Source organism: Salvia miltiorrhiza, chromosome 2 (genome assembly GCF_028751815.1).
Source record: "Salvia miltiorrhiza cultivar Shanhuang (shh) chromosome 2, IMPLAD_Smil_shh, whole genome shotgun sequence".
Lineage (NCBI taxonomy): Eukaryota > Viridiplantae > Streptophyta > Magnoliopsida > Lamiales > Lamiaceae > Salvia > Salvia miltiorrhiza.
Window position 1 is genome coordinate 6,073,140 of NC_080388.1, and position 20,313 is coordinate 6,093,452.

The 20,313-nt window shown below is 38.6% G+C and overlaps 1 protein-coding gene across 5 annotated transcripts; it reads right to left on the reverse strand.

Moving 5' to 3' along the window:
- Positions 1-13,495: 13,495 nt before the first annotated feature.
- LOC131012830 (uncharacterized) lies at positions 13,496-20,299 on the reverse strand. 5 transcript variants are annotated; one of them, XM_057940820.1, is made up of 7 exons: positions 20,173-20,299; positions 19,260-20,083; positions 18,866-18,997; positions 18,523-18,649; positions 18,035-18,107; positions 17,384-17,451; positions 13,496-14,189 (listed from the first exon to the last, which is right to left on the reverse strand). In XM_057940820.1, exons 1-7 carry the CDS (start codon positions 20,197-20,199, stop codon positions 13,746-13,748), a joined length of 1,695 nt encoding a protein of 564 aa, XP_057796803.1. In that variant the 5' UTR covers positions 20,200-20,299; the 3' UTR covers positions 13,496-13,745. The 5 variants fall into 5 exon arrangements, with proteins under 5 accessions (XP_057796803.1, XP_057796802.1, XP_057796804.1 ...); XM_057940819.1 differs by having other exon boundaries at positions 18,029-18,107; XM_057940821.1 differs by lacking the exon at positions 18,035-18,107.
- Positions 20,300-20,313: the final 14 nt, after the last annotated feature.

A 20,313-nucleotide genomic window follows, 5' to 3' on the forward strand; every position in this document is an offset into this window, starting at 1 on the left:
CATGGCTTCTAACCCCTTCTCCTTTTGGTCATGCGCCATGGCTTCTACAAAACTCTGTGGCTCTCCTCCATCAGTGAGCATTACATACTCATGTGGGCTATATCTGGTAGAAGGTTGTCTTTCTCTGGTAGACCTTCTGACTGGAGGGACATCATCTTGTACAGGTGGAGTCTGATCGTCACCTGCTTCGTCATCAACCGGATCACTATGCTCCGATTGGGTATCTCCCCCGTAATTCTGGAGTGTCGGTGAAGGAACTGGATCTAAGTTGACAGGAACTTCTGAATTAGATTCAGGCTTTTCCTTCGCATCATCAGGAACTTGATCTTCAAGGAATACAACATCCCTCTTTCTGATGACTTTCCTGTTAACTGGGTCCCATAATCTATAACCAAACTCTTCATGAGCGTATCCCAAGAAGATACCTGGTTTGGTTTTATCATCAAGCTTGGATCTCTCATCTTTTGGAATGTGAACAAAAGCCCTGCAGCCAAACACTCTCAAGTGTTTGTAAGACATGTCTTTCCCTGACCAAACTCTATCTGGAATGTCACCACCCAGAGGAGTTGATGGAGAAAGGTTGATCAAGTCAATTGTGGTCCTCATAGCTTTACCCCAAAAGGATTTTGGCAGTTTGGAGTGCGACAGCATGCATTTGATTCTCTCACAAATTGTTCTGTTCATCCTTTCTGCCACGCCATTGTGTTGAGGGGTCTTTGGGACACTTTTCTCAAGCTTGATACCATGGTTGCTGCAGTGTTGCTCAAACGGGCCTTGGTACTCACCGCCGTTGTCTGCACGAACACACTTCAGTTTCCTTCCTGTTTGTCTCTCAACTTTTGCTTAAAATTCTTAAAGACCTCCAACGTTTGGTTTTTGGTTTTCAAGGCAAAACACCAGACTTTCCTCGAAAAATCGTCAATGAAAGTGATGAAATATAGTGCGCCACCAAGAGTTATGTCTTTCATGTAGCACAAATCTGTGTGCACCAAATCAAGAGGTTGAGCTCTTCTTGAGGGAGAGAAGCTCTTGAATGCAACTCTGTGTTGTTTTTCGGCCAAACAATCAACACAGGTTTCCAAGTGCATTCCTTTAACCTCAGGGATGAGGCTTCTTCTAGCCAAGATCTCCAGACCTTTCTGGCTCAGATGCCCAAGCCTCTTATGCCATATCTCAATGGAGGAATTTTTGACGACTGCATTCACCTCTCCATTGGACAACGTTGCATGCATCATGTAGAGAGAATTTTGCTTTCTACCCTTTGCTGCAATTAGAGAGCCTTTGATTAGCTTCCATTTTCCTTCGCCGAAATGGTTGATGTAGCCATCATCGTCGAGCTTGCCAGTGGAAATAATATTGAGTCTGATATCAGGAACATGTCGGACATCTTTTAAGATAAGCTTACATCCAGTGTCAGTAAGCAGGACAATGTCTCCTATACCAGCAACTTCTGTCACACCATGATTGGCCATTCTGACTTTGTCAAAGCTGCCACAGGTGTAGGATGCAAACATATCACGATGTGGTGTAATGTGATATGATGCACCCGAATTAATGATCCAGTCTGTTTGTTGGCGTGACGAACTCACAAGAGCATCATCGCAAACTACGACAACATCGCCATCAGTTGCAACTGCTGTTGTGTCTTTCTCAGTTTTTTCATTATTTCTACGCGCTTGATCTCTTTTCTTATTTCTGCAGTCTCTCTCATAGTGGTTTGGACCACCGCAATAATGGCATTTGAAGTCTTTTCTGGGTTTAGACTTCCCCCTGGATTTATCTCTCGAGTATTGAGAGCCTTTACTTTTACTTCTCCCTCGATCTCCGTTTTCAACAATCATCGCCTTTGTCTCATAAGAACGTTCTTGATCTTTTCTTCTAGATTCTTCATTAAGAAGACAATCTTTGACCATCTGCAAGGTCAGTGCTCCACCTGGAGCCGAGTTGCTGATTGACACTACAAGAGTGTCCCAACTGTCCGGCAACGAACTGAGTAGCAATAAAGCAACGACTTCATCATCAAGAGAAATCTTCATGTAGGTGGATTGGTTGATAAGACCCTGGTATGCATTGAGGTGCTCCGTCATGTTGGCACCCTCCGCATATCGCAAGCGAACGATTTTTCTGATGATGGAAGCTTTGTTTAAAGCATTTTTCCTTTCAAACATAGCTTCCATTTTCTTCCAAAGAACGTCAGCTTTTTCCTCATTACCAAAATGATGAAAAATACTGTGTTCAATGAAGCGCCGGACGTAACCAACTGTTTTTCTGTGCATGAGGAGCCATTCATCATCACTCATATCCTTTGGTTTGTCATCATCTCCATGTAAGGGCAAATAGAGATCCTTACAATAGAGAAGATCTAACATGCTTGGCTTCCAAATTGAGTAATTTGATCCGCTCAATTTGAACATACCACCAAGCGACGACGATTCCTCCATTTTTAATCCGCCTCAGAACCAAGGTGGCTCTGATACCACTTGTTGGGAAAAGTGGTGAATAAATATTCAAGAGTGTCAAAATAAATGACACTTGCACAGCGGAACCAGGATAATTCTTTTCCCTCTTGCTGGATTACAAAATGGGATCCAAACCAAGAAAAATATTTGGTGCAAAATATAAGAAAATATGAGACAAGAATTTTTACGTGGAAAACCCAAATTGGGAAAAACCACGAAACCGTAGTCTAGAAATCTTCCACTATGTATATAGTAGGCTTACAAAATTCTCCCTACACAAAATAGGGGAAACACAAATCTCAAGTTTAATAACTTGGAAAACACAAGAGGACTGAGCTACTATTTTAAGAAAGATGAAAAATCCTATGATTTTTCCTCACAATTTTCTTCTCTCAAAATGCACTCACCAAACTCTCTCTTGTTTTGCCTCACACCTCTCGCACTTCTGCACTTTGCACACTTTCATTCTTCTGCAGAATGAGCTCAATTTATAGAGGAATTGAGCTGCAAATGTCTTCCCCTATAGCCGCAATTGTAGAATGCTGTAATAGGAGGAGGCTGGTAAATCTTGCAATTTGCTGCATTGCCGAGGATTAAGGTGGGCTGCAGCTATTTTTTTCTTGCTGTCAATTTTCTTCAAATCAACTATTGGGAACTATTACAATAAATGCAATATTTCATCTCCACAGCCATTGTCAAATTTTGTTGGCTTGTGGGACCATTCCACATGAAGTGGAAATAGTTCAACAATTCTCCCCCTCCACGTCATGTGGATATTCAACCAGACCTGCTTCACGTTTGCAGATTTCAAACTTATCTCGAGGTAAGGACTTGGTAAACATATCAGCACCATTCTCATCGGTGTGGACTTTCTCGAGCTGCATTAGTTTTCTTTCAAGTGCATCTCGAATCCAGTGATATCTCACATCAATATGTTTCGATCTCGAGTGAAAACTCGAATTCTTACTCAAGTGAATTGCGCTTTGACTATCGCAGTAAAGCACATACTTCTCTTGCTTCAAGCCCAACTCTTGTAGAAACTTCTTCAACCACAACACCTCTTTGCAAGCTTCTGTCACAGCAATGTACTCAGCTTCCGTTGTGGATAATGCCACACATTTTTGAAGTTTCGATTGCCACGAGATAGCTCCCCCTGCAAGTCTCATCAGGTATCCAGATGTGGATTTCCTGGAATCTATGTCACCAGCCATGTCTGCATCCACATATCCTTCAAGTAGAATATGGTTATCACCAAACTTCAGACAAAGTTTAGAAGTACCTCTCAGGTACCGAAATATCCATTTCACTGCTGTCCAGTGCTCTTTTCCTGGGTTTGAGAGAAATCGACTAACCACACCAACTGCGTGAGCGACGTCAGGTCTAGTGCATATCATAGCATACATTAGACTCCCCACCGCAGAAGCATATGGAATCTTTTGCAGTTCTTCCTTTTCTGTCTCACTTGTCGGGCATTGTGCTGAGCTTAGCTTCATATGACCCGCAAGTGGAGTGGCGACTGGCTTCGACTTGCTCATTCTAAATCTTTCAAGAACTTTCTCAATATATTGTTCTTGAGATAACCAGAGCTCCTTGCTCTTCCTGTCCCTGAAGATCTTCATTCCAAGGATCTGCTTAGGCGCGCCTAAGTCTTTCATCGCAAAAGACTTGCTTAGCTCTTTCTTCAGCTTATCAATCTTGCTGGCATCATGGCCTACAGTTAACATATCGTCAACGTAGACTGACAATATGATAAAATCACCTCCTGTGAACTTCTTGAAGAAAACACAGTGATCTGAGGTGGTCCTGTTGTAGCCATGGGTTGACATGAAGGACTCAAACTTCATGTACCATAGTCTGGGAGCTTGTTTCAGGCCGTACAAGCTCTTCTTCAACCTGCATACAAGGTTCTCTTTTCCTTTGACTTTGAAACCTTCAGGTTGGTCCATGTAGATTTCTTTGTCTAAATCTTCATGTAGAAATACAGTCTTCACATCAAGTTGCTCGATCTCCAGGTCCGAACTGGTAGCAATCGCGAGCACCACTCTGATTGAAGACATCTTCACCACTGGTGAGAAAATCTCTTCAAAATCAACACCCTTTTTCTGACTGAGACCCTTCACAACCACTCTCGCCTTGTACCTTGGTTGTGAGCTATTTTCCTCAGCCTTTAATCTGTAGACCCACTTGTTTTTCAGCGATCTCTTACCGGCTGGCAACTTCACTAAGTCATAGGTGTGATTTTCAACTAAGGAATTCATCTCCTCCTTCATGGCTTCTAACCTCTTCTCTTTTTGGTCATGCGCCATGGCTTCTACAAAACTCTGTGGCTCTCCTCCATCAGTGAGCATTACATACTCATGTGGGCTATATCTGGTAGAAGGTTGTCTTTCTCTGGTAGACCTTCTGACTGGAGGGACATCATCTTGTACAGGTGGAGTCTGATCGTCACCTGCTTCGTCATCAACCGGATCACTATGCTCCGATTGGGTATCTCCCCCGTAATTCTGGAGTGTCGATGAAGGAACTGGATCTAAGTTGACAGGAAATTCTGAATTAGATTCAGGCTTTTCCTTCGCATCATCAGGAACTTGATCTTCATGGAATACAACATCCCTGCTTCTGATGACTTTCCTGTTAACTGGGTCCCATAATCTATAACCAAACTCTTCATGAGCGTATCCCAAGAAGATACATGGTTTGGTTTTATCATCAAGCTTGGATCTCTCATCTTTTGGAATGTGAACAAAAGCCCTGCAGCCAAACACTCTCAAGTGTTTGTAAGACACGTCTTTCCCTGACCAAACTCTATCTGGAATGTCACCACCCAGAGGAGTTGATGGAGAAAGGTTGATCAAGTCAACTGCGGTCCTCATAGCTTTACCCCAAAAGGATTTTGGCAGTTTGGAGTGCGACAGCATGCATTTGATTCTCTCACAAATTGTTATGTTCATCCTTTCTGCCACGCCATTGTGTTGAGGGGTCTTTGGGACACTTTTCTCAAGCTTGATACCACGGTTCCTGCAGTGTTGCTCAAACGGGCCTTGGTACTCACCGCCGTTGTCTGCACGAACACACTTCAGTTTCCTTCCCGTTTGTCTCTCGACTTTTGCTTCAAAATTCTTAAAGACCTCCAACGTTTGGTTTTTGGTTTTCAAGGCAAAACACCAGACTTTCCTCGAAAAATCGTCAATGAAAGTGATGAAATATAGTGCACCACCAAGAGTTCTGTCTTTCATGTAGCACAAATCTGTGTGCACCAAATCAAGAGGTTGAGCTCTTCTTGAGGGAGAGAAGCTCTTGAATGCAACTCTGTGTTGTTTTTCGGCCAAACAATCAACACAGGTTTCCAAGTGCATTCCTTTAACCTCAGGGATGAGGCTTCTTCTAGCCAAGATCTCCAGAACTTTTTGGCTCAGATGCCCAAGCCTCTTATGCCATATCTCAATGGAGGAATTTTTGACGACTGCATTCACCTCTCCATTGGGCAACGTTGCATGCATCATGTAGAGAGAATTTTGCTTTCTACCCTTTGCTGCAATTAGAGAGCCTTTGATTAGCTTCCATTTTCCTTCGCCGAAATGGTTGATGTAGCCATCATCGTCGAGCTTGCCAGTGGAAATAATATTGAGTCTGATATCAGGAACATGTCGGACATCTTTTAAGATAAGCTTACATCCAGTGTCAGTAAGCAGGACAATGTCTCCTATACCAGCAACTTCTGTCACACCATGATTGGCCATTCTGACTTTGCCAAAGCTGCCACCGGTGTAGGATGCAAACATATCACGATGTGGTGTAATGTGATATGATGCACCCGAATCAATGATCCAGTCTGTTTGTTGGCATGACGAACTCACAAGAGCATCATCGCAAACTACGACAACATCGCCATCAGTTGCAACTGCTGTTGTGTCTTTCTCTGTTTTTTCATTATATCCACGCGCTTGATCTCTTTTCTTCTTTCTGCAGTCTCTCTCATAGTGGTTTGGACCACCGCAATAATGGCATTTGAAGTCTTTTCTGGGTTTAGACTTTCCCCTGGATTTATCTCTCGAGTATTGAGAGCCTTTACTTTTACTTCTCCCTCGATCTCCGTTTTCAGCAATCATCGCCTTTGTCTTAGAAGAACGTTCTTGATCTTTTCTTCTGGATTCTTCATTAAGAAGACAATCTTTGACCATCTGCAAGGTCAGTGCTCCACCTGGAGCCGAGTTGCTGATTGACACTACAAGAGTGTCCCAACTGTCCGGCAACGAACTGAGTAGCAATAAAGCTACGACTTCATCATCAAGAGAAATCTTCATGTTGGTGGATTGGTTGATAAGACCCTGGTATGCATTGAGGTGCTCCGTCATGTTGGCACCCTCCGCATATCGCAAGCGAACGATTTTTCTGATGATGGAAGCTTTGTTTAAAGCATTTTTCCTTTCAAACATAGCTTCCATTTTCTTCCAAAGAACGTCAGCTTTTTCCTCATTACCAAAATGATGAAAAATACTGTGTTCAATGAAGCGCCGGACGAAACCAACTATTTTTCTGTGCATGATGAGCCATTCATCATCACTCATATCCTTTGGTTTGTCATCATCTCCATGTAAGGGCAAATAGAGATCCTTACAATAGAGAAGATCTAACATGCTTGGCTTCCAAATTGAGTAATTTGATCCCTCAATTTGAACATACCACCTAGCGACGACGATTCCTCCATTTTTAATCCGCCTCAGAACCAAGGTGGCTCTGATACCACTTGTTGGGAAAAGTGGTGAATAAATATTCAAGAGTGTCATAATAAATGACGCTTGCACAGCGGAACCAGGATAATTCTTTTCCCTCTTGCTGGATTACAAAATGGGATCCAAACCAAGAAAAATATTTGGTGCAAAATATAAGAAAATATGAGACAAGAATTTTTACGTGGAAAACCCAAATTGGGAAAAACCACGAGACCGTAGTCTAGAAATCTTCCACTATGTATATAGTAGGCTTACAAAATTCTCCCTACACAAAATAGGGGAAACACAAATCTCAAGTTTAATAACTTGGAAAACACAAGAGGACTGAGCTACTATTTTAAGAAAGATGAAAAATCCTATGATTTTTCCTCACAATTTTCTTCTCTCAAAATGCACTCACCAAACTCTCTCTTGTTTTGCCTCACACCTCTCGCACTTCTGCACTTTGCACACTTTCATTCTTCTGCAGAATGAGCTCAATTTATAGAGGAATTGAGCTGCAAATGTCTTCCCCTATAGCCGCAATTGTAGAATGCTGTAATAGGAGGAGGCTGGTAAATCTTGCAATTTGCTGCATTGCCGAGGATTAAGGTGGGCTGCAGCTATTTTTTTCTTGCTGCCAATTTTCTTCAAATCAACTATTGGGAACTATTACAATAAATGCAATATTTCATCTCCACAGCCATTGTCAAATTTTGTTGGCTTGTGGGACCATTCCACATGAAGTGGAAATAGTTCAACACTTTCTTTCTTAATCTCTAAGCCACAATTTCTTTCAGTTTCTATTTCTATTTCCTTTTCTGTGTGATCTGTGATATGAAGTTTCATATGATTTCTTATGAAAAATTTCAGATAATTGATTCCTTATGAAAGTTTTGTTACAAAAATGCTTCTGGGTTGAAATAAAACTATGGAAATTTGCAGAAATAATAAAATTACCAGTGTGAGCTTTGCATATGAAAATAAAGTTGGGCAAGGAATGGAGGGCAGACTGAGAAGTTTTGCTTGCCGTTTGGGTCAAAAATTTTTAGAAGAATGAAACGGCAAAATGAAATGACAGAACTATGAGGTGACTACTTATTATAAATTGATTGAATTTCGTGCTGTGCAAGAGTACGTATTGCACAAGCACAATTAAAATACTAACACGTGGCTGGAAGCTAAAAAATTACAGAGCTACGTGGTTGGCTGAAAACATTTAAATCATCTCTTGAAGAATAAAATTCAATTGGCAATTATTCACTACATGGGCTTGTGTTATTAGTGATAAATGGGCTTAAAACAATATATATAAAATCTTAGCCCAACCCATAAGAATTACAGAACTGCTTTACTCATAGCTCGAAATTAAAATAAGGTCTAATGCAAAAAGTCTATATAAATATTTATTCCATGGCCCAATATAGATAGGCTGCAAATGATTTATTCAGGCCCAAATTCATCTTAAAAGAATATTTCTCAATAACTTTATAATTTAAAATTTAAATGCTGAAATTTTAGAGAATTAAAAATAAATAATTTGGATTCAAAATTCTATTTCCATAAAATAAACTCTAGTTCTAAAATAAATCGCTAACTATCTTAACTTTCTTATTTAACTTAATGATGCAACCCTTATAATAAAGAATACTAGAGAAAATAGCGGGGTATTACAAAGATGGTCTTCAAGAATTCGTCCATTGTGAGAGTAATTTAAATATGTCTGAAGCTTCAATCTTCGAGGTTCCTTATTTGGTGAGAAACGACGTCTCGGGTACAGGAGGTCAGGCGCCTCTGAAAAGTTTGCACCAAAAAGGAATGCTCTGCAGATAAAGGACGATCTTCAATATCTCTGCATTTAATACGGCTGTACTTGAAAGTACGTGGCTTCCTTTTAACTTAGGAGTTTCAGTCCGATGAAGAATATAAACTGATACTTGACTTGAGTATTAGTCCGCTAAATCCACGTGGCCAACATTAATAGATCGGTCATAACTAATTCTTTAGTGAGAACCTCGTTCAGTCAAAACATCAGTATTTGACTTGACATTTTCACAACTATCTTCAGTTGAGGTCTTCAGTCTTCAGTCATCTGGTCTTCAGTCTTCAGAACACTACTTAAACTAGAGAACATGAACTCACACTTGAGTTCGAAAAATTCTAGTCTATAGAAAGAAAACCTAAAGGTTTTGGTATCATTAAAACTAGGGCTAGGATATTTCATTAAGTTCCCAACAATTTCTCCTTTTTGATGATGCCAAAACCATACAATCAGTTCTAAGACAAGAAGCGATTGAAAACAAAAAGGCAAGATACAAAATAGGGTGAATACTATTCCCCCTTAACAAATTATCCTAAAATCTTGCACACAGAAGGAAAACATAACAGTTAAAGAACAAGAAGAAGACATAACTGAAATAAGTAATCAGAGCCTGGACAAAAAGACATTGTCTTCAGGTTGAGATCAAGAGAAGGAACATTCTCATTTCAAAATAACTGATGAGATGTCAGTTTTTGGTACATACAGAGTAAGCTTCGGTGCTTTCTTGGCTCTTGGCTCTTGCTCTCGAGGCTTGTCCTCTGCTCTGGGTCTCTTCCTGTATGAGTTCGAGGATTTTTAAGGACAGTAACTTAGATTGATTTGGAAATTATGACAATAACTTTCGAACTTGTAAAAATATGACACTAATTTTTTTTTAGAGTAAAATAGGACACTAATTAATAAGTGTTGCATCCGCAGGACATTTTTCGGCCAATTATCGGCCGAGAAATGTCCTATTTTTACGACGCTTATTAATTAGTGTCCTATTTTACTCTAAAAAAAATTAGTGTCCTATTTTTACAAGTCCGAAAAATTTTGTCCTAATTTCCAAATCAGCATAAGTTATTGTTCTAAAAAATCCCCTGACTCCTTCCTGTATTCCCTTGACTGAGACGGAGCAAGAAGCTTTTCTTTGGCAGCTTCAAATGATCCAACAGAAGGTTCAGAACCCCAATACTCTTCCCCCTTTTTGGCATCATCACCGGGGAGAGAGCCAGGTTTTTCCTGAAGGTACTTCAGCAGTGACGAAGGTGAGCCACTGGTACCTCGCCAAAATTTCATCGGCTTCCATGTACCCTGTTTTTTATTGGAAGGAGGGTACATCTAAAGATTGTTTATAGCGAACTTCTTTGCCGCTGCAATCCACTGATGCCATTGTATCTATGATTCTGAAAGAAAAGATCAAACAAGATTTCTCACAGATGATTGTTGTGGAGATTAGGGTTAGATAGCAGGTGAGAGAAAAGAAAATGGCTAAGTGTGGAAGAAAATAAATCTTATAGTGATGTGAGCGGTCGTGGGAGATGAACAGTGACTTTTAGGGATTTGAAAAGACACCGGCGGATGAAATCCGTGCGCCAAGGTGTATTTAATGATATTTAAAATCCGCATTAAATGTCCGTCAGTTGAATTCCTTAAAATAAGGGATTTATGCAATAAAGTGTAGTTTTGATGTTGTTTCAGTCCTGATGTTCCTTTCCCATATTTCGACTGAAATTGGCTTTCTAGTCTTTTCAAGAGGATATACTGATTGGGTGCCTGATTTGCTCGTCTGAAGCTCTGTGGAGAAGGAACATTCTTGTTTACCATTAGGTTTCTTTTCTCAACTTCTTCCTTGTCATAATTCCTTGATTCTTCTGGCGTATCGAATGTTTCAGTTACATTCTGAATCATGACTCATTTCCCTTATCAGTAGAGATCAACTTTCCTCCAATACTTTCCACTAGGGTTGTTGATGGAAAGTTGTCCATTAATGGAGATTTCTTCATACAGTTCTTGACTGTTTGCTCTAATTTGTAGTTGAGCCTCTTGATTTCATGAGAGGCCCTCTCACATTCTACTGTTGATTTCTTGAGCTCTGCTTTCAGCTGGTGATTTTCTATAATCAGTTCGGCAAGACAATTTTCATCTGGATAGTAGATGACTGTTTCTTTCTTGAATTATTCTTAGCAATCGATGATCAATCATGAGCTGATCATACTCATCAACTTCATTGGTTGAGCTGCCTCAAGATTCTGAGATATCTCCTGTAAACAACAAGGAGTTATCGGTATTAAGAGTTCTAGAGTGAGAGTTTACCTCAGGCCCATTCATTCCGTTGTCATAGCTGTTATCTGAATTGTCAGCCACGCTTTCGGCATCTTTGGCCATGAGGGCTTGGCTCGTCGTTTGAGTTGGTGGAGTTGCTGGTTGATGATTCAGTCATTCAATTGTTGATTAAGAAGCTCCAGCATCTCCAGCTACCATAGCTTTCTTCTTCGCGTACTTGCGATCCCTCTTAGCTCTTAGCTCTTTGCGTTCCTCATGCGATAATTCAGGGCAATCAGTTCTGTAGTGCCCTTTCTTCCCGCACCCAAAACATTCCACATCCTTGTCCGTGGAGTGTCTGGATTTGTGCTCTGTTTCTTTTCCCTTTGTGGAACTTCTTGTACTTGCGAAACTTAGATTCCATTTTATTAGATCTTTCAGTCAACAAAGCATATTGACTGAAGAAGTCTTCTGGTTTCAGTTCAGTCGGTTCCTTCGACTGCTTCTTGCTTTCCTTTGATGAAGTTTTTAGTGCAGCTCCTTTTGATCCGAATGGAGTATCTTCATCTTGATCCTCCGGCCTTTTTGGTTTCTCGATTTCTCAGAATGTCAAATTCATTTGCTTTTAAGTCTGAGAAAAGCTTATCAGTTGGGAGCATGTTGAATCCAAGTTTGTTCTGATGAGCAACTGCATAAATTTGCCAGTCACCTCGCGGAAGTGCTCGTAGAATCTTTAAGTTGATTTCTCGTTGTGTATACTTGTCATTTGAGATGGATTGAACCTCGTTCAGTATTTAATTGAATCTGTACTCCATTTCTTCAACTGATTCGTTTTTTAGCATCAGGAATGTGTCGAACTTTTGGCAAGCTATAAATTGCTTATTCTCTTTTATTTCCTCTGATCCGATGCACATCCTTTCGAGAATATCCCACATCTCTTTTGTTGTCTTGCATTTGATAATCTTGGTGACGTGTTTGTCGGGGACTGTTCTGGAGATGATATTCTTGGCAAGATTATCGAGCTCATCTTGCATTCTTTCTTCAGTGGTGAAGTCAGCCTTGGATTTGATCTGGACTTCATCGTATGGATCTCTTGTGGTGTCCAGTGGAGTCCTCTTGACCACTTTCTGTGATGACGATTGGTTCTTTGGTGATGACTTCCCACATTCGACAGTGTTGAGCAGTGAGATAGCTCTCTAGTCTAAACTTCCATATGCCGTATTTTTCAATAATAAACGCTGGGAGTGATGAGGCTCTGTTGTAGTTAGTTTCCATTGTACATGGAAAAGAGATATAATAGGTATAGAACGCAAATAGCACTTAGAAGACGAAAAAGTTCAAAACCCTCGTTTAGAAAATGATCTAGTTCAGTAGAACCGGGTCAAAGCAATTTGTTCTTGCGAACAACTTGCTCTGATACCAATTGTTGGGTCTCGGAGGGTTGACTGAACAGGTGTATGGGGGGCGGGGAAAATTTCACCTGTAGGCTATTTTTGCGGAAAACAAACAAACCAATCTTCAGTTGTAAAGTGGTTGTAGACTGATACTGAAGTGACTTCAGTATTTTGATTTCAGTCAAGCACATGGGCGACGGCACTGGGCGACAGCAACGGCGTCACGGCGTCGTTGGGAGCTTGAGACCTGGGCGACGTCGCGAGTCTCGCGACGACAACTCAACTATAGTGGGCTCAGCGGTGAGGGACGAGGACGTGAACAGAGAGGCTCGGTGCAGAAGGCGGCGCCGGCATGGGCCTCGGGGGCTGCGAGTGTGCGTGGGGATGGCAGAATGAGGTGGGGGCGACGGGAGCTCAGGCCGCTCAGCAAACCCTAGCTCTAAAATGGGTGAGAGAAGGGGGGGCGACGGAATAGAATTAGAATTAGGTTTGAACTTTGAAATCTAAAACAAAACCCTAATGACTAATGTTTAATAATTTAATATTAATTATTTATAAAATATATAATATATTATAATAATTATTAAATAATTCGACAGGTTTGGTCGAACCCGAACCAAAAATTGGCGGTTTGAAAATTTTCAAACCAAACTGCACCATTTTATCTACAAAACCAAATCACCCAATTTGGTTCGGTTCAGTTCAATTCGATTTGAAAAGAACGATTCGATTTTGCTCTGCCCTAAATACAATAGTCAAATCAATTAAACGTGATAATTTAGTTTTCAAATTGGACAGTGTGCATCAAGAATTCACAAACAATTAATCAAACCTCAATTCAAACTCCCTAAACACTATAGATTTGAAAACTAAATTATAACGTTGAATTGATTCAAGCAAATAAAGATAAAAAAACCATCAAATCAAACTACAAATTAGAAAGAAAAGATAAAACTTACAAACCAAGCACAAAACATTCTCCAAGATAAATTTGATAAAGCAATTCTTACAAACCTAAGTGCTTCTCTATTGTTTTTTGTGTAGAGCCAGTGAGAAAGAGCGTAATGACAGATGATAATGCAGGCGTGCCAAGAGAGCCCCAAAATAACATTCAATAGAAAATCCGCAGACTGCCCTTCATGCGACAGCCAAGCAAGGGCAGGCTAGGGGCCAACCACAGCTGGCTAAGGTTGCTGCCTCCTATTCCTATACGCCCAATCCAGCGAACGGGCCCTCTGCCCCTCACAGAACAGCCAAGCGAGAGCAGGCTATGGCACAACCATGGCTGGCTAAGCTTGCTGCCTTCTAAGGGCATATTATTCTTGCGACAGCCAAGCAAGGGCGGGCTAAGGTTGCTGCCTCCTATCTGCCCAATCCAGCCAAGGGGCCCTCTGCCCCTCACACAACAGCCAAGCGAGAGCAGGGTATGGGCCAACCATGGCTGGCTAAGCTTGCAGCCTTCTATGTGCTTATTATTCTTGGCGAAGCTGCAGTCAATGCCGGGTAGCTGCAAGCCATAGCCGATTAGAAATTTTAAATTGTTTTCCGTTGAAACCTGTAACACGACAAATGACAACTTAGTGCAATTTAATCGAATTCATGCTAACAAGACGGAAAACTTAACATGTTACGAGTAAAATAATCACAAAATGCATGGGAAATTACGACCAAACAAGGTTCTCTCTTAGTTAAATTCTTGTCTAATGAGGAGTAAAATATACATCAGCACTGTGCATATTAGAACAAGAATATTTCTAATTGTTAGTCATTATTATTATGGTTATTTCAGGTATTTGGTCCAGCACCGAGTTGATAGCACCGACTTTATAGGGTTAACTCGACTCTCGGCTTGGCAAAACTCAGTTCTGACTTCCAGCTTTGACCTATGCCAGCCCTGATAGCGCGACTCCAGGCTATAGTATAAGGGGGTTTGGGCTAATGGGCTTTAGGGGCTTAGAAAGGCCCAAAGGCCTTAGGCTTATTCTCATAAATAGGGCACTTGTACATGGAATAAGGGGATTCTTTCATTATTATTATTCTTGATTTGTATTTGGGAACTCTTCTCCATCAATAAAATCTCTACCATTTTTACTATTTTATCTATGATTATCTAGCTTTATTATGAGAATTGTTTACGAACTCATCATTGTCAAAGTTAAAGCTCACTAACATGTAGGGGTGAGCAAAAAATCCGAAACCGAATAACCGAACCGATCCAAACCGAAATTTTAAAATATGGTTCGGTTTTTCGGTTCGGTTCGGTTTTTTTTTATACAAAATTTCGGTTTTTCGGTTCGGTTCGGATTTTTTAAAACCGAACAAAACCGAAAACCGAATTATATATATATATATATATATAATATTTTAATTATATACTTAAAATATCTAACAATTTTAATTATTAGGTTGTTATATATACATGTATGTTCTTGAAATGATTAAATGAATGATGGATAATGATAAAATATGTAAAAAAAATTGAGCAGATTTTTTTTTAATTTTACTATTTTTTTTTTCGGATTTTTCGGTTTTGTTTCAGAATTTTCGGTTTTTCGGTTTTTTCGGTTTTTTTTCGGGTTTTTTCGGATTAATTCGGTTTTTCGGTTCGGTTCGGTTTTAGTTATAAAAATTTCGGTTAATTCGGTTCGGGTTGTTCGGTTAATTCGGTTCAGTTCGGTTTTTTTTTCTAACCGAAAAAAAATATGGTTTGGTTTGGTTTTAGTAAAAACCGAACCATATAACCGAATGCTCACCCCTACTAACATGCAAGCTTGCTATCGGACTATTATATCAGAATGGTTCATCATCATTTTAGGAGTATTGGAATCATAATCAAAACACTTAATAAATTTCCCAAACAACATTTCCATTTTTCAAAATTACATGGTTATACTGTCTTCTATAGTTAGGATTTTGTAGATAGATATAAAGGTCCTATTTAGAACAATACATTTTAGACATAATAAATAAATAAATAATTGACAAAATTGATTTTGTTAAAAAATCATCACTACCTAATCTGAGGAGGGCGTATTCGTTCAAGATTTTAATAGATTTCTGCATACTTCTAAAATCTGGGTGTATTCGTCAGACTTTTAAAAGTCTGAAAATCTAGAGGTATTCGTTCAAGACTTTTAAAATTTTATAAAAAATCCAGATGTAATCGTTTCAGACTTTTAAAAATCTATGAAAATCTAGAGGTATTTAAAAATCTATGAATTTTAAAATTGGACTGATTTTCATTGATTTCATACAAAAAATACACATGAACAAATCCAACCTCAGACCACGAGATTTCAGAAATCTTCAAATTTCAGCGCCGGCTGGGTTTCACTGGCCGCGGCTCGAAGAAGCCAGCGATCGCTGGCCCGGTAAAACCTAATGAGTCTTACTTGATACCCAACGGTCGCTGGCAATCTATCTAGATACCATGATTTGTTTGATACCCATATTCAATTATGAAATTTGTTTCTTGCCGACTTAAGTGTACTTTGAAATAAGTAGTATAATTATAAAAATACTTTCACAACATTTTGGCAGCTAATATTAATATCATTAACTAAATGGTGGGAATTATTTATTTTTGGTGTCTGGTCCAGTGTGTACTCATCAACACTATTTAGCATTAAAACAAATCTAGTGTTTATTGACTTCTACAAAAACATAATCACGTTTTTTAATTACCATACTAATCTCTCTATGTGAAACTATCAATATTCAACGAGGCCAGCAGTCGCTGGGTAAAGCGATCACTAGGAGCTGTCCCAGCGCTCAATTAATTCCAACGAGCGCTGGGATGGTAGATTTCAAGTCCGTCAAATTCTTGTTAAAATTAAAATCCCTACAAAATCCGTTCAAAATCTATTTAGAATTCCAAAATACAAGAAGAATCTGTGTGAAATATGTAGATTTTTAAAATCTCTAGATTTTTAAAATCTATTAAAATCCTGTAAGAATACACCCCCCCTAAGTACTTAATCTAGATTCCAAAGCCATTATCATATAGAGCGACTGATAAACTAAAGCAATATATTTGGTTTTTTCTTTTTTGAACAAAGAATTATATAATTTGGTATTTAGGTTAAATGAAATTTCAATTGCTAGTTGGAATCCAAATAACAAACACAAGTGGTCAAAACTGGTCACTATATACTTCATATGGCAGGAGTATTAATGAAATCCAACCAAAATACATAATATTTATATAGTCTAGTTCCAGTAACATTATACAAGAGCAAATACTTGTAATGTACAACCTATTTAAAATGAATAAATTTTATATTATGTATTATAAACCAATTTTTGAAACATCAATTATATCCCAATCTTTTTTAACTTGGAACAAATTTTTTCATCCAAAAGGTTTTAAAGGCTCTTTCACTCAAAGAATTAAGGCCAAGATTTGTAGTTTATTGCATCTTCCTCATATCATATGCTACAAATACAATACTACTTATTTCATGTTGTGACTTAAGATATGCTCTACCTTTAAATTTGAAGTAATTGACAGGGCCTCATCAACCCATATATAAGCATATGTACAACCAATAAAGTTTGCCATCTCAACATCTTCTTATTATTATGTTTACCCTAATATACTTCCAAATTAGCAGCATGGGTTACAAAAGAGATGAACATTTAATTTTCAATGATACTAAAATAATTCCATCATTAGCGGGTTATATTTCCTAGGATCTTGACATAAAACAGTCAATATGTGTTTGTAGGATACGGTTCAGTATTACTCACTGAACAACACATTCCACGTAATGGGAGAGAACCACATTCAGCAAATGGTGCCCCAGGTGCTTTTGTACCTAAAATATGATATAAGAGAATATGATGTGAAATCAGTAACTCATGAGAGAATATAAAATATAGCATGTAGACAAGGTTGGCTAATCACATAATCACACATGATATTCAACTGTTAACCATACTTATTTAGGACTTAATGGAAATATCCGTCAATGGTGGAGCTAATTTATATATGTGGGAAACAACTACTAGTAGCATATTCATTTTAAAGTTAACCAAGAAACTGCAACAATTCTATCACGACTACTGTAATTATTAATTAATGTGCAACAATTCTATTACGACTACTATATAATTATTAATTAATGTTCAATCTACTAGATACTTCAAATATTTTATTTTCAAGTTTAGTACTTTTATTCACTTCATTATCTGCAATTTCCCATCATCATCAAACTTTCACCATGACCATTTCGAGCAGCATAGCTACAATTTCCCCTCATTGTTTCTCAAAATAAACATCTTTCACCATGACTATTTCGCATTGCTGAAATTTCCCCACATTGTTTCTCAAAATAAACATGGTGAGGAACAATGCATGGAGTAACAAATAACAGATTAGGTAAATTATCGAACTTTCACCATGACTAATTCCAACAACATAGCGTGAACAATTTTTTCGCCAATTTGCAACTAACTCCTCAGTGTTAGGATCCTGCAAAATTTGCCAATGAGTTGAGACATGAAATTCCAAATCATTAAAATAAAAAAGAAAAAAGAAAAGAAACAGAAACAAGTATTAAACAAACTGACTTTATCCATAGATAAAATCATAATCAATGAGGCTATATTTCCAACATCAAGTTCCTAAGAACAGTTATTGGTAAGTCAATACATAACTGATTATGAAGGACTAAGGTCCATAGAGTTATGTGTAACAGTGTAAGAAAGAAAACTTCCAATGACAAATCAATGAAGTAGTAGCTTAATGTTTAGATCCAATAAAGTATAACAGAAAGCATATCATTCCCAACTTCAACTAAAAATAATATGCATCAATGTCACAGAATATATATTATTAGATTGGAGCTAAAAAGAATGAAGTAAAAAACAAATGAGAACAAGAATACCATCTCCTCATCCTCATCCTCATCCTCATCCTCATCCTCATCCTCATCCTCATCCTCATCCTCATCCTCATCCTCCTCCTCCTCCAATACCTCCACTGCCTCCTCTGTATCATCAAAGACACGGAATCTGCAGTCTCACATGTGTTTAATTAGTAAAAGGAAGCAAGAAAGCTGCTTTTCATTAAAAAAGTAATCTAAAACACAAATAATTAACATCCTATTTAAGAAACTAACTTTATACAATTATAACACCCATGCATGTATTACCTTCATATTCAAAATTAATCCTTATGCAATACCCTATCAATTGTTGATAATAAGGAAAATGCACGGAAAAACATACCCGTTAACAAACGAATCAATGAGGTTCAAGTTGTAGTCATCAAGACTAAGATCAAGATCAGAATCATAACCATCATTCGCCCATTTGAGTATAGGCTTGGAGTCAGTCTGAATATGATTAAGATAACGGGATCTGCACTCACACATCATGTTATTTCACATGAAATACTGAAACAAAGAGAAAGTTGGCTAGCTTTTCAATTAGAAATAGTGAGAGTCAACATGGTGTTTCAATTTCGAATACTATATATTCAAGAAACTTTATCTAAAATATAACACCAAAAATCATAACGTATTTCGAATTAGCTATGCCCATTTCAAGTGTTCGACAGTAAAAAAATGCATGATATAATTAAGCCACACAAGGGGTTGAAAGAAGAATGTTACATACATACCCATTGATTGGCTTTCCATGGGGCAGCGCAAAGGTGCTCTGAACATAAGAAAAGAAAATGATATTATTCCTACGCTCAATCAAACCCAAATACATACACTCTTTCCCATTCCAATCGTAAACTACTTGATGACATTCATAGGGTATAAGCGATTGGCTACTTGGTCCTTCAAGAAACATGAATCGACCATCTATCATATCTGATATATCATAACAACCACTAAGAACGACATTTTTATGCAAGCACCAAGACCCATCTCTCCATACCCAAAACTGATAATAATCACCGCCAATACGTTTACCGCAACTATAGATACCTCCGCTCCGTGGCCAAACTAAAATAAGCCCTACCGAATCTTCATTATCTAACTTAAATAGCAGAAATTTATCAAGACGATCCTCTGGCTCTGGTGGCTCACGTGGTACAGGCAAGTAAGAGAAGCTTTCCTCGCTAAAATCGAACGATATGACTTTGCTTCCATATAAATCCAGCCAATAACACCTATCGTCAACATACTCACCGCGGCCATATAGAAAACAATCACAATTCGGAATCGTCTTCCAAGAATCATTTTTTACCGAATACAACTCAGTTTTTGTTCTATTTGTTCCATCAGGTTCCCGCATTCGTATCGTAACTCTTAAGAGTTTGTAATCACCAGATTTAGAATCATAGCCGAGAGACAACTGCTGGATGCTAAAATAAGTTATATCTTCTGTGGGAGGAATAAATTGAAACTGTTTGGTTGTGGGGTTGCAAAGAAAAATATGGCCAAAAGCATCGCCCATAACCAACAAACCCCTACAACTGTTACCAAAAGCTGGCTGCCATGGATTCAAAAAAGGAAGGTCGAAACTATCTTCAGGGATTTCAGAAAAATCTGGCGGAGAAAAAGCAGATAAATGATACATACCGGACTTGCCAAGGTGAAATTTCGCATTAAACCGTTTCTGCTCGGAATTACTCATCGTGTTCGTAGTGGACAGAACAGATGTAGAACAAAAAATAGATTGAAACCCTAACGCAGTCATATAGTAGTATTCTTTTTCGTGTC